Source organism: Rhododendron vialii, chromosome 2a (genome assembly GCF_030253575.1).
Source record: "Rhododendron vialii isolate Sample 1 chromosome 2a, ASM3025357v1".
NCBI classification, from domain to species: Eukaryota; Viridiplantae; Streptophyta; class Magnoliopsida; order Ericales; family Ericaceae; genus Rhododendron; species Rhododendron vialii.
In genome coordinates, this window is record NC_080558.1 from 43,916,864 (window position 1) to 43,929,522 (window position 12,659).

General features: G+C 39.2%; 1 protein-coding gene across 1 annotated transcript; it reads right to left on the reverse strand.

Moving 5' to 3' along the window:
* Positions 1-3,505: 3,505 nt before the first annotated feature.
* LOC131315619 (GDSL esterase/lipase 1-like) lies at positions 3,506-12,280 on the reverse strand. The gene is made up of 6 exons (XM_058344784.1): positions 11,928-12,280; positions 11,400-11,524; positions 10,698-10,928; positions 9,987-10,236; positions 9,526-9,811; positions 3,506-3,605 (listed from the first exon to the last, which is right to left on the reverse strand). The coding sequence occupies exons 1-5, from the start codon at positions 12,196-12,198 to the stop codon at positions 9,570-9,572; spliced, it is 1,119 nt and encodes a 372-aa protein (XP_058200767.1). The 5' UTR covers positions 12,199-12,280; the 3' UTR covers positions 3,506-3,605; positions 9,526-9,569.
* Between the last annotated feature and the right edge of the window lie 379 nt (positions 12,281-12,659).

Consider the following 12,659-nt stretch of genomic DNA (forward strand, 5'->3'; position numbering starts at 1 on the left):
ATTGGTTATCGTTATATACTTGATCACACATAACAAAAAAAATTCTATTAATAAATCTACGTCCCGATGAAAGGGCTTCCAAAACCCAATAGACCCGAAAATTTGCGAAAGTGATTAAAACACTAAGAACAATGAAATGAACGGTATGGATCGTCATACTTGTGTCGCAATCATGTGGCTAGCGTACATTGGACAATAGCGGAATATATTAGTTTAGAACCAGATAAGTTCGATGTATAGATTTGAAAGGTAGCTACAGACTCATTTTTTCAAATGTTCGATCTAAACCGTTACAATTTAAGATCTTATATAATTTATCATTCTCCCCTGAATAAGTGATAATCGGATGTCGGAAACCACGTGATCAGAACACATTCGGTGCTTCTAAACGCGTTAAAGTCCTATAATACACCACTTGAGGACCGTCCGAGTTGTTTTTTGAAAATCGGAACTGTCTACCTTTTATGTGGGAGTGATTATATATTTCGTGCAAAAAATGAAGTAAATTGGTTATCGTTATATACTTAATCGCACATAACAAAAAAAATTCTATTAATAAATCTACGTCCCGATGAAAGGGCTTCCAAAACCCGATAGACCCGAAAATTTGCGAGAGTGATTAAAACACCAAGAACAACAAAATGAACGGTATGGATCATCATGCTTGTGTCGCAATCATGTGACTAGCGTACAAGAGGCTCGTTTTTATAGAATAGAATTATCAATTATGTGATATATATTATTTGTTCTAATTATAAGCACAAAAAGATTGTTGACCTTGGTGGTTTGAGATGTGTGTCAACTGTCAAGTCCCCAAGAACTTGGGTTCGAATCCCATAGAGATTATTTTTTTAAAACCATTTTTTTTAAAGTAGTTTTTTTTCTTCTTTTTTTCTATGTATTTTTTAAAAATCTTTATTAGATAAAACATAATGTATATTAGTATACGTGTAGTAATTGGTTATATTTTATTATTATCATGTTTGAATTTTGATTCAAAATTTCTTAATCATATAAAATATTTTAAAAGCTTATTTTACTTAAATAAAAAGAAAAGATTAATAAATTATTGGATTGTCAAAAAATACATACAAATAAAGTAAAATAATCTAAAATCCTTTGTTTATTTAATAACATATTTTTTTTTTTGGGTTTTTCCATGCCTAATTGCCTAGTGACGTGCCATGCCCGACGACGAGAACCGACACCATGTTGTGTCGTGCCTGTGCCGTGCCGTGCCCGACTAAAATCTCGTTCTACTTCCGTGCTCGTACCCGTGCCCGTGCCGTGCCTGGTTAGAACCATGTCGTGACTCGTGCCCCATCCTACTTCCGTGCCGTGCCGTGCCGTGTCCGTCTAAGACCGTGTCGTGCCAGACCAACTTCTGTGCCGTGCCCGTGCCGTGCCCCCTCATTTCCGTGTCCGTGCCGTGCCCCGTGCCCGTGCCGTGTCGTGCCGTGCCTGTCTAGAACCGTGTCGTGCCGTGCCGTTACTCGTGCCCCATTCCACTTCCGTGCCGTGCCCGTACCGTGCCCTTCTAAGACCGTGTCGTGCCGTGTCGTACCAGGCCAATTTCCGTGCCGTGCCTGTGTCGTTCCCGCTCACTTCCGTGCCCGTGTCGTGCCGCGTGCCCACTACGACCGTGTCGTTCCGTGCCGTGCCAGGATTAAATCCGTGCCTGTGCCGTGCTGTGCCGCCTTCAAACGTGTCGTGCCCGTACCGTGCCCGTGCCGACCCGGCCCATTTGACACCTCTAGTCACGGGAGACCAGGGAGCTGAGAAGCTAGCACCCATGGTCCAGGGGCGGAGCTCAAGGGTATTACGGTAATTGGTGAAATAAGTCATAGGTTATAAATACTTACTATACGCAACAGCTGATATAATTTGGGGTAAACTATAGTTAACCCCCTGTAACTAAGCCTCGCGTGCACTTTGTTCCCTCTAACTTTTTTTTTTTGGCACTCAACCCTCTCTAACTAACTGAAATTCAAACGGTCATAATTTCAAATGGTCATAACTTCTTCGTCCAAAATCGAAAACATGCAAATTATATATCGATTTCGAGGTCTTGAAGTCAGCTTTCTAATGACACCAAAATCACATCACGATTCAAAGCACACAGAAAGTTATGATCAAAAGAGTAAGGGCTGATAGACAGAAAGACCGTATTGATCATAACTTTCTGTGTGCTTTGAATCTTGATGTGATTTTGGTGTCATTATAAAACTGACTTCAAAACCTCGAAATCGATATATAATTTGCATGTTTTTTATTTCGGACAAAGAAGTTATGACCTTTTGAAGTTATGACCGTTTGAATTTCAGTTAGTTAGAGGGGGTTGAGTGCCAAAAAAAAAATAAGAGGGGGCAAAGTGCACGTGAGGCTTAGTTAGAGGGGGTTAACTATAGTTTACCCTATAATTTGTACTCTTTATTTAGGGAAATGATATTGGCACTCCAAAAATTGATGCAGGCACTCCAAAATCAATGTAATTCCAAAGCCATTTTCTTTTGTTTTTGGAGTGCCTGCATCAATTTTTGGAGTGCCAATATCATTTCCCTTTATTATTGGATACTTAGTGAAAACTGGTGTGAGCTGCAGGGACGGAGGGAAAGAGGGGCACGTGCCTCCGCTCGAAACTAAAATAATTTTGTTATATTTTCGTATATTTTGCATAATTATGAAATTAAGTGTGCTATTACACATATACAAGTGTATATATCTTGAAAATATACATATAAAACTAGTTTTATGTTTCAATTTCATCATACGGTGCATTTATACTTGTTGATTTTCGAACTATTTGTCTACTTAGATTGATTCTTTCTTAATTGTACTTATTTTTAACCGTCTAAGAGTAATATTTTAAAATAATATCATTAATAAAACTATATCGATCATTCTAAAACTTGTCGATGTACATGTAAAACATACTCTCAAATTTTGTCTGAGATTTTGTGTTTATTTTTAAATAATTTAAGTGAAAGTATGTGTTATATATTTTTGTAGTTTGCATTGCATGCCTTAATTATGCAACGATTTTATTGTGGTTAACTAGAAAAGTAAATTTTCGCCACTATAATTAACAAGGTGCTCCCACTAAACAACATTTCTGAATCCGTCCATGGTGAGCTGTGGATGTACTCAACAATCTGTTAAGAAATCACATAAAAATATGTGGCTCTTGTTTATGTTTCTTGATTTTTCTTTGCGCGTTGTGTGTGTTGGTCGGGCCGAATTTCCCCCCTCCACTTTCATGTGAATCTTTTTTTTGTAGACTTGTAGCCTTAAAGGTTTGGTTCCATTTTGAAACCTAAGCATCTGGTAGTTTGGATTGGCTCTGCGCTTAAAATTATTCAAGAAAAGACTCAAAATAACACAATTCACCATCTGATCAAGGGCAATGAACGAACTTCCGACACAAGAGGAAAATAAACAGCAGGAGTTTGATTGATCTCAGTATAGCAAGTATTTATAAACAAGGGTTTATTTATAAACTGACTTTCTGTTTCTGTTCCAAAGTACATGCACTACCTGACTTTGGGTCTCCTAATACCCAAAAACAGAAATATGCAAAATGATGTCCTAAGAATTAAGATACAGCTCTAGGATGTTGGAGTTTTTCAAAATAAAAGGTTGCGGGAGGTTATTTGTGAAAAGGTGCGACACCTTTTCACATGGAGTATGACTTTACGTGAATAGTTATTACACCTATTAACTTAGGGTGTGACTATTAGAATGGGGTGTGATTGTTAGGAAGGGATGTGATACATGGGGGTGCCTCCATGAGGCATGACTCTTCCTAATTAATTATTTGCATGAAAGGGTGCCTACTAAAAGGCATAATCCTTTCTCATAATTAATTGTCTTCAAAAGACATACCCTTTCTAATGTGTGTTTACAAAAGACACAACCTTTCACGTAAGGGTGCCTATAAGTCTATAAATAGGCCATTGGTTAATTCATTTGATACACCAAAAAAAAAAACCAAAAAAAAAATATCCAGAAACTCTCCTGCTTCTCTGTCTCGTTGTTTTCTATACTGTTATTCCGTTATTCTGCAGAAACGGAATTAACAGTCCTTGGTTCAATTGATTCTCATAGGCTCGGTATTCTGTCTGTCCTTCGTTTGTGCGGACGCAGGCAGAAGATCATTGATCGGGCTTCGTTTTATCCTCAGAACAGATTCGCTGTAACCCGGTGCACACCAATTGGTGGGGGCGAATACTGTTTTCGGAAAGCGACGACGTAACGTGACTCGAAGCGGTTTCCATCAGTTTGTTCAAGTTTCAGAAGACTCCAGATTTTGAAGGTTCCAACTTTGCACCAACAATCGAAAACAGTATTTATACCATGGCTTCAAAATCGTTGCGAGCGTTGACACAAGATTTCGTGAAATTGGACAAGTTTGATGGCGGTAACTTCAGACGTTGGCAAAAGAAGTTGCATTTTTTGCTTACGACTCTCAAAGTCGTGTATGTTCTCACCAACCCCTTTCCGGAGGAGAATGAAGATGAAACATTGGAGGAGGCTCGTGTGAGGAAGAAGTTTGAAAGTGATGACTACATTTGCAAGGGTCATATTCTGAATGCACTTTCGGATGCTTTGTTCGATGTGTATTCGGATACGGAGACTGCAAAGGAGATGTGGGATTCCTTAGAAGGGAGGTATTTGACTGAAGATGCAACAAGTAAGAAATTTCTGGTCAGTCAATTTATGAACTACAAAATGATTGATAACAAGTCTGTGATTGATCAGTTGCATGAAATTCAGCATATCTTAAATCAGTTTAAGGTTAAGAACATGAACATGGATGAATCGATCATAGTGTCGTCTGTGATTGATAAACTTCCTCCCTCCTGGAAAGAGTATAAGAAAACTCTTAAACACAAAACTGAAGATCTTACGCTGGAACAATTGGCTGTCCATCTTCGGGTGGAGGAAGAGTCAAAGCGTCAAGAAAAGGAGGAACTTGGAGATAATATTTCCAAGATCCATGTGGTGGAGGGAGGAAAGAGTACCAACAAGGGTAAAGGTAAACAGAAGCAGAAAGCCCGAAAGGGCGATGACCGTGGTGATGAACCAAAAGGGAAAAAACCAAAAGTTGTATGTTGGCGTTGCGGTCAGCCAGGGCACTTCAAGAAGGACTGCAAGTCCAACAAGAAGAATGATCCAGGGGCATCGAGTTCAAAGAATAACTTTGTGGCTGTAATATCCGAGATTAATGTTCTCGAGGATGCTGATAACTGGTGGATCGACTCAGGGGCTACAAAGCATGTGTGCAATGATAAGAGGTTCTTCACCGACTATGAATCGGTTGAAGATGGTACAGTTCTTTACATGGGTAATTCATCAACTGCTCTTATCAAAGGCAAAGGAAAAGTGGACTTAGAGTTCACTTCTGGGAAGATTCTGACTCTGACTGATGTTTACTATGTACCAGAAGTTAGGAAAAACCTTGTATCTGGAAGCCTGCTTAATAAGCATGGTTTCAAGTTAGTGTTTGAGTCAGGCAAATTTGTTCTGTCTAAGAGTGGTACTTTTGTTGGGAAAGGCTATTTGTACGAGGGCATGTTCAAGCTTAATATTAATAACACAGTTGCTATTTCTGCTTACTTGATTGACTCTCTTTCTTTATGGCATAATCGGTTGGGGCATGTTAATACTAGGAAAATGGATACTATGGTTAAATTAGATTTGATACCTAAATATGATGTTGATATGGTTGATAAATGCAAAGTGTGTTCACTTACTAAAATAACCAGAGTTCCATTTCCTAAAATTGAAAGAACAACTACTCTGTTAGAACTTGTTCATAGTGATGTGTGTGACATGCATAGCACTCCAACTAGAGGAGGTAAGGAATATTTTGTAACTTTCATAGATGACTATTCCAAATATTGCTATGTGTATCTATTGCATTCAAAAGATGAAGTTCTTAAGAAGTTTATTGCTTTTAAAACCGAAGTTGAAAATCAATGTGGAACAAAGATAAAACGTTTAAGATCTGATAGGGGTGGTGAATACCATTTCCCTGATTACTGTGAATCAGTTGGGATCATTCATGAGAAAACTGCACCTTATACTCCACAGCAAAATGGAGTTGCTGAAAGAAAGAATCGGACTTTGACTGAGATGGTTAATGCTATGCTTAGCAATTCAGGATTAAGTAGTGGTATGTGAGGCGAAGCCATACTTACTGCTACTTATATTTTGAATAGGGTGCCTCTCAAAAAGTCTAATATCCTTATGAGTTATGGAAAAGAAAGAAACCGAACCTAAGTTATTTCAAAACTTGGGGATGTAGAGCAATCGTTAGATTGCCGAAACCCAAAAGGAAGAAGTTGGGTGAAAAAGGAATTGAATGCATATTCATTGGTTATGCTTTACTTAGTAAAGCATATCGGTTTCTGGTTTCTGAGCCAAATGATTCAGTTGGAGTAAACACCATTATTGAATCACGTGATGCAGTATTTTATGAGAATAGGTTCGTATCTATTCCAAAGGTGCCTAATCAAGAGAATGAGCCAGACTCTGTGGAGTCTGACATAGAGGCGGAACCTACGGAACATGACGGACTTAGGAGAAGCAAAAGGGCTCGAGTTGCTAAGTCATTTGGTCCTGACTTCATAGTTTATCTAGTTGAAGGAACTAGAAAGATTGCAGATAATCATTTTATGATTTCGCTTCATGTGGAATCGGATCCCTTGACCATCGGGGAGGCTATAAAATCACAAGATTATGCTTTCTGGAAAGAAGCAATCCAGGATGAAATGGATTCTATTATGGGTAATAATACCTGGGTTCTTGCTGATTTGCCTCCGAGTTCCAAAGCCATTGGCTGCAAATGGATTTTCAAGAAGAAAATGAGGGTCGATGGTACAATCGACAAGTTCAAGGCACGGTTGGTTGCCAAGGGCTTTACGCAAAAAAGAGGTATTGATTATTTCGATACTTATGCTCCGGTGGCAAGGATCTCTACAATTAGAGTACTAATTGCGTTGACTTCCATTTATAAACTTGAGATTCACTAAATGGATGTTAAGACTGCATTCCTAAATGGTGAGTTGGATGAAGAGATTTATATGGAGCAACCGGAGGGTTTTGTTGTGCAAGGTCAAGAACACAAAGTATGCAAACTTGTTAAGTCTCTTTACGGACTTAAACAAACACCTAAACAGTGGCATGAAAAGTTTGATAAGGTGATTGTATCAAACGGGTTTAGGATACACCAGTCTGATAAATGTGTATATAGTAAATTTAGTGGTAATCAAGGTGTAATCATATGTTTGTACGTGGATGATATGCTTATCTTTGGGACTGATCTAGAAAGCATTCAAAGTACAAAGGATATCCTTTCATCTAGTTTTAGTATGAAGGATATGGGTGTTGCTGATGTAATTCTGGGAATCAGAATTAAGAGACAAAAAGGAAATTTAATCCTTAGTCAGTCTCATTACATTGAGAAAGTTCTAAAGAAGTTTAATCATTTTGATTGCACGCCGATTTCTACACCATTTGATCCACATGTTAAGTTGTATCCTAATACTGGTAGAGCAATTTCACAACTAGAATATTCTAGAGTGATAGGAAGCTTGATGTATGCCATGACTTGCACGAGACCAGATATTGCATACGCTGTGGGGAAACTAAGTAGGTACACACATAATCCGAGCGATGTCCATTGGCACGCAGTTAATCGGGTATTGAGGTATCTAAAGAAAACTATAGACTATGGGATGGTTTATAGTGGTTATCCTTCGGTTCTAGAAGGATATACTGATGCTAGTTGGATAGCCGAGAATGAAGATCACTTGTCAACAAGTGGATGGGTCTTCACACTTGGTGGAGGAGCAGTTTTTTGGGGATCTAAGAAACAAAGTCTCATTACAGACTCAACTATGGCAGCTGAGTTTGTAGCACTAGCAACAGGGAGCAAAGAGGCAGAGTGGCTGAGAAGTATGTTGTGGGAGATACCCATGTGGCCAAAACCTATGCCACCTATATCTTTGCATTGTGATAGTCAGTCGACTCTATCACGGGCTTATAGCCAGGTGTATAATGGAAAGTCCAGGCATATAGGACTTCGACATAGCTATGTGAGGAACTTGATTACAGATGGGGTGATAACCATTAATTATGTAAAATCAAGTCAAAACTTGGCTGATCCTTTAACAAAAGGTCTTGCAAGGGATTTGATGTGGAGAACATCACAGGGGATGGGACTCAAGCCCATTGAAATTTAATCACTCTTGGTGGAAACTCGACTCAACGCTTGAATAACATCAAGTCTTGGGTTCAATGAGCAAAGTACACCATAAGTTGTGGTTGCAAGCATTTTCCGATTTTATCCATCCCATGGTAAATGCTTGGTACCTGTAATGTAAGCATGGAGGTTAAGCTACTTAGCTTTTAATAGACTTCTAACGGTTTGTTAGGTTTCAAGTGCTGTAGTTACAGGGGCACTTTCAAAGTCTACCTATATGAGTGTGAAGGTGGTGCCGCCTTCTATGGGTTCAAGGGCTAGGACTCTAGAGCGCTCATGAAATTCAGGATAAAGACACACGGCCAAACCACGTGTCGGCAAATTTGAATACCTGAGTCAAGCAAGATGCGTGCGTGAGACATGTCCGGTTAGTCATTTAAGGATCGCTAGTTCAAAGACAAGTCTACTATGCTTTCCGACTAACTTTGATGTGTTTTCACTAGGTGAATGGTTCAAGTCGTGAGACACCTTCATTGATGCACAAGTCTTTTCAAAGGAACCAAGAAAACTTTTTCTTTATTTCCAAAATGGTGGGGGATTGTTGGAGTTTTTCAAAATAAAAGGTTGCGGGAGGTTATTTGTGAAAAGGTGCGACACCTTTTCACATGGAGTATGACTTTACGTGAATAGTTATTACACCTATTAACTTAGGGTGTGACTATTAGAATGGGGTGTGATTGTTAGGAAGGGATGTGATACATGGGGGTGCCTCCATGAGGCATGACTCTTCCTAATTAATTATTTGCATGAAAGGGTGCCTACTAAAAGGCATAATCCTTTCTCATAATTAATTGTCTTCAAAAGACATACCCTTTCTAATGTGTGTTTACAAAAGACACAACCTTTCACGTAAGGGTGCCTATAAGTCTATAAATAGGCCATTGGTTAATTCATTTGATACACCAAAAAAAAAAACCAAAAAAAAAATATCCAGAAACTCTCCTGCTTCTCTGTCTCGTTGTTTTCTATACTGTTATTCCGTTATTCTGCAGAAACGGAATTAACAGTCCTTGGTTCAATTGATTCTCATAGGCTCGGTATTCTGTCTGTCCTTCGTTTGTGCGGACGCAGGCAGAAGATCATTGATCGGGCTTCGTTTTATCCTCAGAACAGATTCGCTGTAACCCGGTGCACACCAATTGGTGGGGGCGAATACTGTTTTCGGAAAGCGACGACGTAACGTGACTCGAAGCGGTTTCCATCAGTTTGTTCAAGTTTCAGAAGACTCCAGATTTTGAAGGTTCCAACTTTGCACCAACATAGGACGATACGATCGATGACATAATACTGGAGTATTGGTTTTCTACATTTGTTCGAAGAGGGCTTCCAAATTGTAAGGCCCGACAATGCTTGGAGTACTTGCGCTCCACATTTGCTGGGCAAGTTGCTCGTTCAGCCTTTCAGTTGGATGACCAGCATCAAAGTAAACAAACTCGCTGGGATTGCTACACAACTCGAACTCTTTCACCCCTCTCTTCCCTCCACAGCTTCTAACTCCCCGGTACGGTCCCGATCCGCAGCATGCACCCTTCCCGTCCTCGAAACCTGTCACGATGTCGTCGCGTACAGTCACGAAACGTATCGAAAGTAGAAAAAAGAAGAGCAATCACGCAAGTAGATATTCGGAAATCCTATGTAAATGCCTTGGGTCAAATCTAATGGTGGGGCGCAACTATACAGCAAGCCATATCACAATAAGATCAGGATAGAAGCGACGAACCGTATTTTGATGGGTTTTCTATCCTTTCTGTAGCAGAATTGTAGAGGTCAAAATTTGAATACTTGAATCCTTGTAGCTGCATTTCTAGCTTTTTAAGGACTTTTGAAATGGCAGTATTGTGCAGTTTAATCAGAGCCGCGACTTCTTGCATACATTCACCAGCTGGATTGAGCGCCCTTACAAGTGGTGCACAATCAAATGGGGCCAAGCTTACAAAAGCGAATTTCCTTCCTCCAGCCTCATATATTTCCTGCAAAATTCATAAGAAATAATTAGGTTCTGACCACCAAATAAAGTACCGATCGAATTGCTTCTCTGATTGTTGTTGTTGAGAACTCAGCCAAACCAATGCACATACCGATACTACCTGAAGAACGATAAGAGAAAAAACAAAAACACAAAAGACACGGAGATTTTCACGTGGTTCTCCAATTGTGTAAGTTAGGACATTTATAACTCACATCAATTTCACTATGCATCGAATGAAAAAAGTGTGCAGATTATATTGCCTGCGTATATAACCTAGGGTTCGCAGCATCATTTACCGCAATACTCGTGTAGGTTTCAGGGCAATTACCGAACCCCGATAGGGTCTGCAAAGTGACGATCGATCTGATCAAGATGCATCAAAGCTTCACAAACCCAAAAGTTCACTGGGTGATAGAGGACTAAATTAAGTACTGAGTGAGAAAATGGATAAGATGACATTACTTTGATCACATTTGTTATGTTTCCAATAACCATCTTCGCATAATCTTCTGGAGAATTCAACTGGAAAAAATTAGAGTTTGTCAGGAAAGGATATAAGTAATCGTTGTTTCCAATACTGAATAAGTAAACGGCTGTCGACAATATTTTCTTGGCTTCTGTTTCACCCATGTGTTGCTCCAACACTTTCTTCACATTCTTAAAATGGATTAGTTGCATATTAAGGTCAATGACCTACAAAAAATAAAATAAAAATCAGCATGTTAATTACGAATTTGAATTTTCTAATTTGACAATCTCTCATGTGACGTAAAATGAGAATTAACATGATTTTATTTAACAATACAAGCCTTTCACTTTGTGAACCCAAGTTGTGCACACCAGCTATGCAAAAGATTAGGTTGATCTCCATTTAGATGAACCATATTTGTCTTAAAAGCAATGGATTGTCACACTCTACCTTCCATTACCTTTTGAGCCAAATATGATTGACCAAACCTTTACCGATATTCAATAAACATGATTTTTTGATTGAAAGGAGTACGCATCAAGTCCTATGGACGAACGAATCGAATTATTGGATTAAACCTAGTGAGTTCCATTTTGCATCACGTGAGAGAATTCTTTCTCATCAGTTTAGTTATTGATGAGAGAAAAAAAGCAACTACTCCAGTATATAAGAAGGTGATGCAAATATTCACAAACCAATCCTTGGTTAATTTGAGCTAGTGCTCCTGCTCCACCAGACGCAAAGTTCACCCCATTGCTGAATTGATGGTTGTTGCCAGGTTGTTTGTACGGTCGAAGCAATGGAAGCTTTGCATACTCAGCTGCAACAGAATCATATATATGTATAAGTGTCAATTGAGTTCTCATAAAAATTCTGTCCCTACAAAATCTTTGTCATCATGTTGGATGCATGACCGTGCAATTGTAAATGCGTTGAAACAGGAGAGTTTAGATTTTGGCAATGAGCATCGATCCCAAATTAAGAGATGACTTTGGATTACCTAAAATGTATAGACGGCGTGTGGGATCCACTTTGGTGCCCCACATGTTGTCTGTACATTTTTGGTACCCCAAGGATCGATACCCCCAGCATTAGGCCTTAATTAAGGTTGCAATTGAGAAAGAAACTTGACATAATAGGCTGTCATAATACATGCACTAGCGTAATTCTCTAAAGCGTGCACTAGCGCTTTTTGGTAAAATAAAAACCAAACAATATCTTACCGATGAAATCTGGGATCAGGCGGCCGTCAGAAGCTCTACCAGTCGGATGATTGAAGAAGGTTTCACCGTATGGCCAGAAATTTGACTGCATCGTAGTGGTGGTGTTGATGTAGTTATTGTTGCCGACATCGAATAGTGAATCCCCAAATACGAAGAGAGCCACATGTTTTTTCGAGTTTGAGAGACGATGATCAGCTGCATGGCTACTGTTTGGGAAAAGAATGAATATAGCAACGTGAAAAAACAAGTGCTTCATAAAGCTTAAAGCCATTGAAACTTTGGAAACCAAATTCGTTAATTCTCTGGTTAATGGGTCTCCTTAATTTGTATTTATAAGGCCCTTTGCATGAGAAAGAAACATGGCGCGGGAGGTGCCACTTTCTCTCTCTGGAATTTTAATTCCATAGATTAGCAGTTTTGGTTGTCGGTTCTGTATCTTTCGGCTTGTTGTTCGGATTTAAGATTGTTAATTTTTTTGGATTGTGGCTGTTCTGGTGTTAAGATGTTGGGCTGTTTTGAGGCTTTCGTGCTTCTTGTGGTGTTTTGGTTGGCTTCTTATCTTCCTTTGAGTATGATTCTCGAGTGACTTTTGCCAATATTCCCGTGATCCTTTTAATCTTTGTAATCATCTTCAAAGAAAGAAACTAAACATTATTGACTAATTGAGAAACAAAGGAATTCTGATTCAAATTAAATTTGCCTTCTCTTCCCTTTACGCACATCACCCTTCGC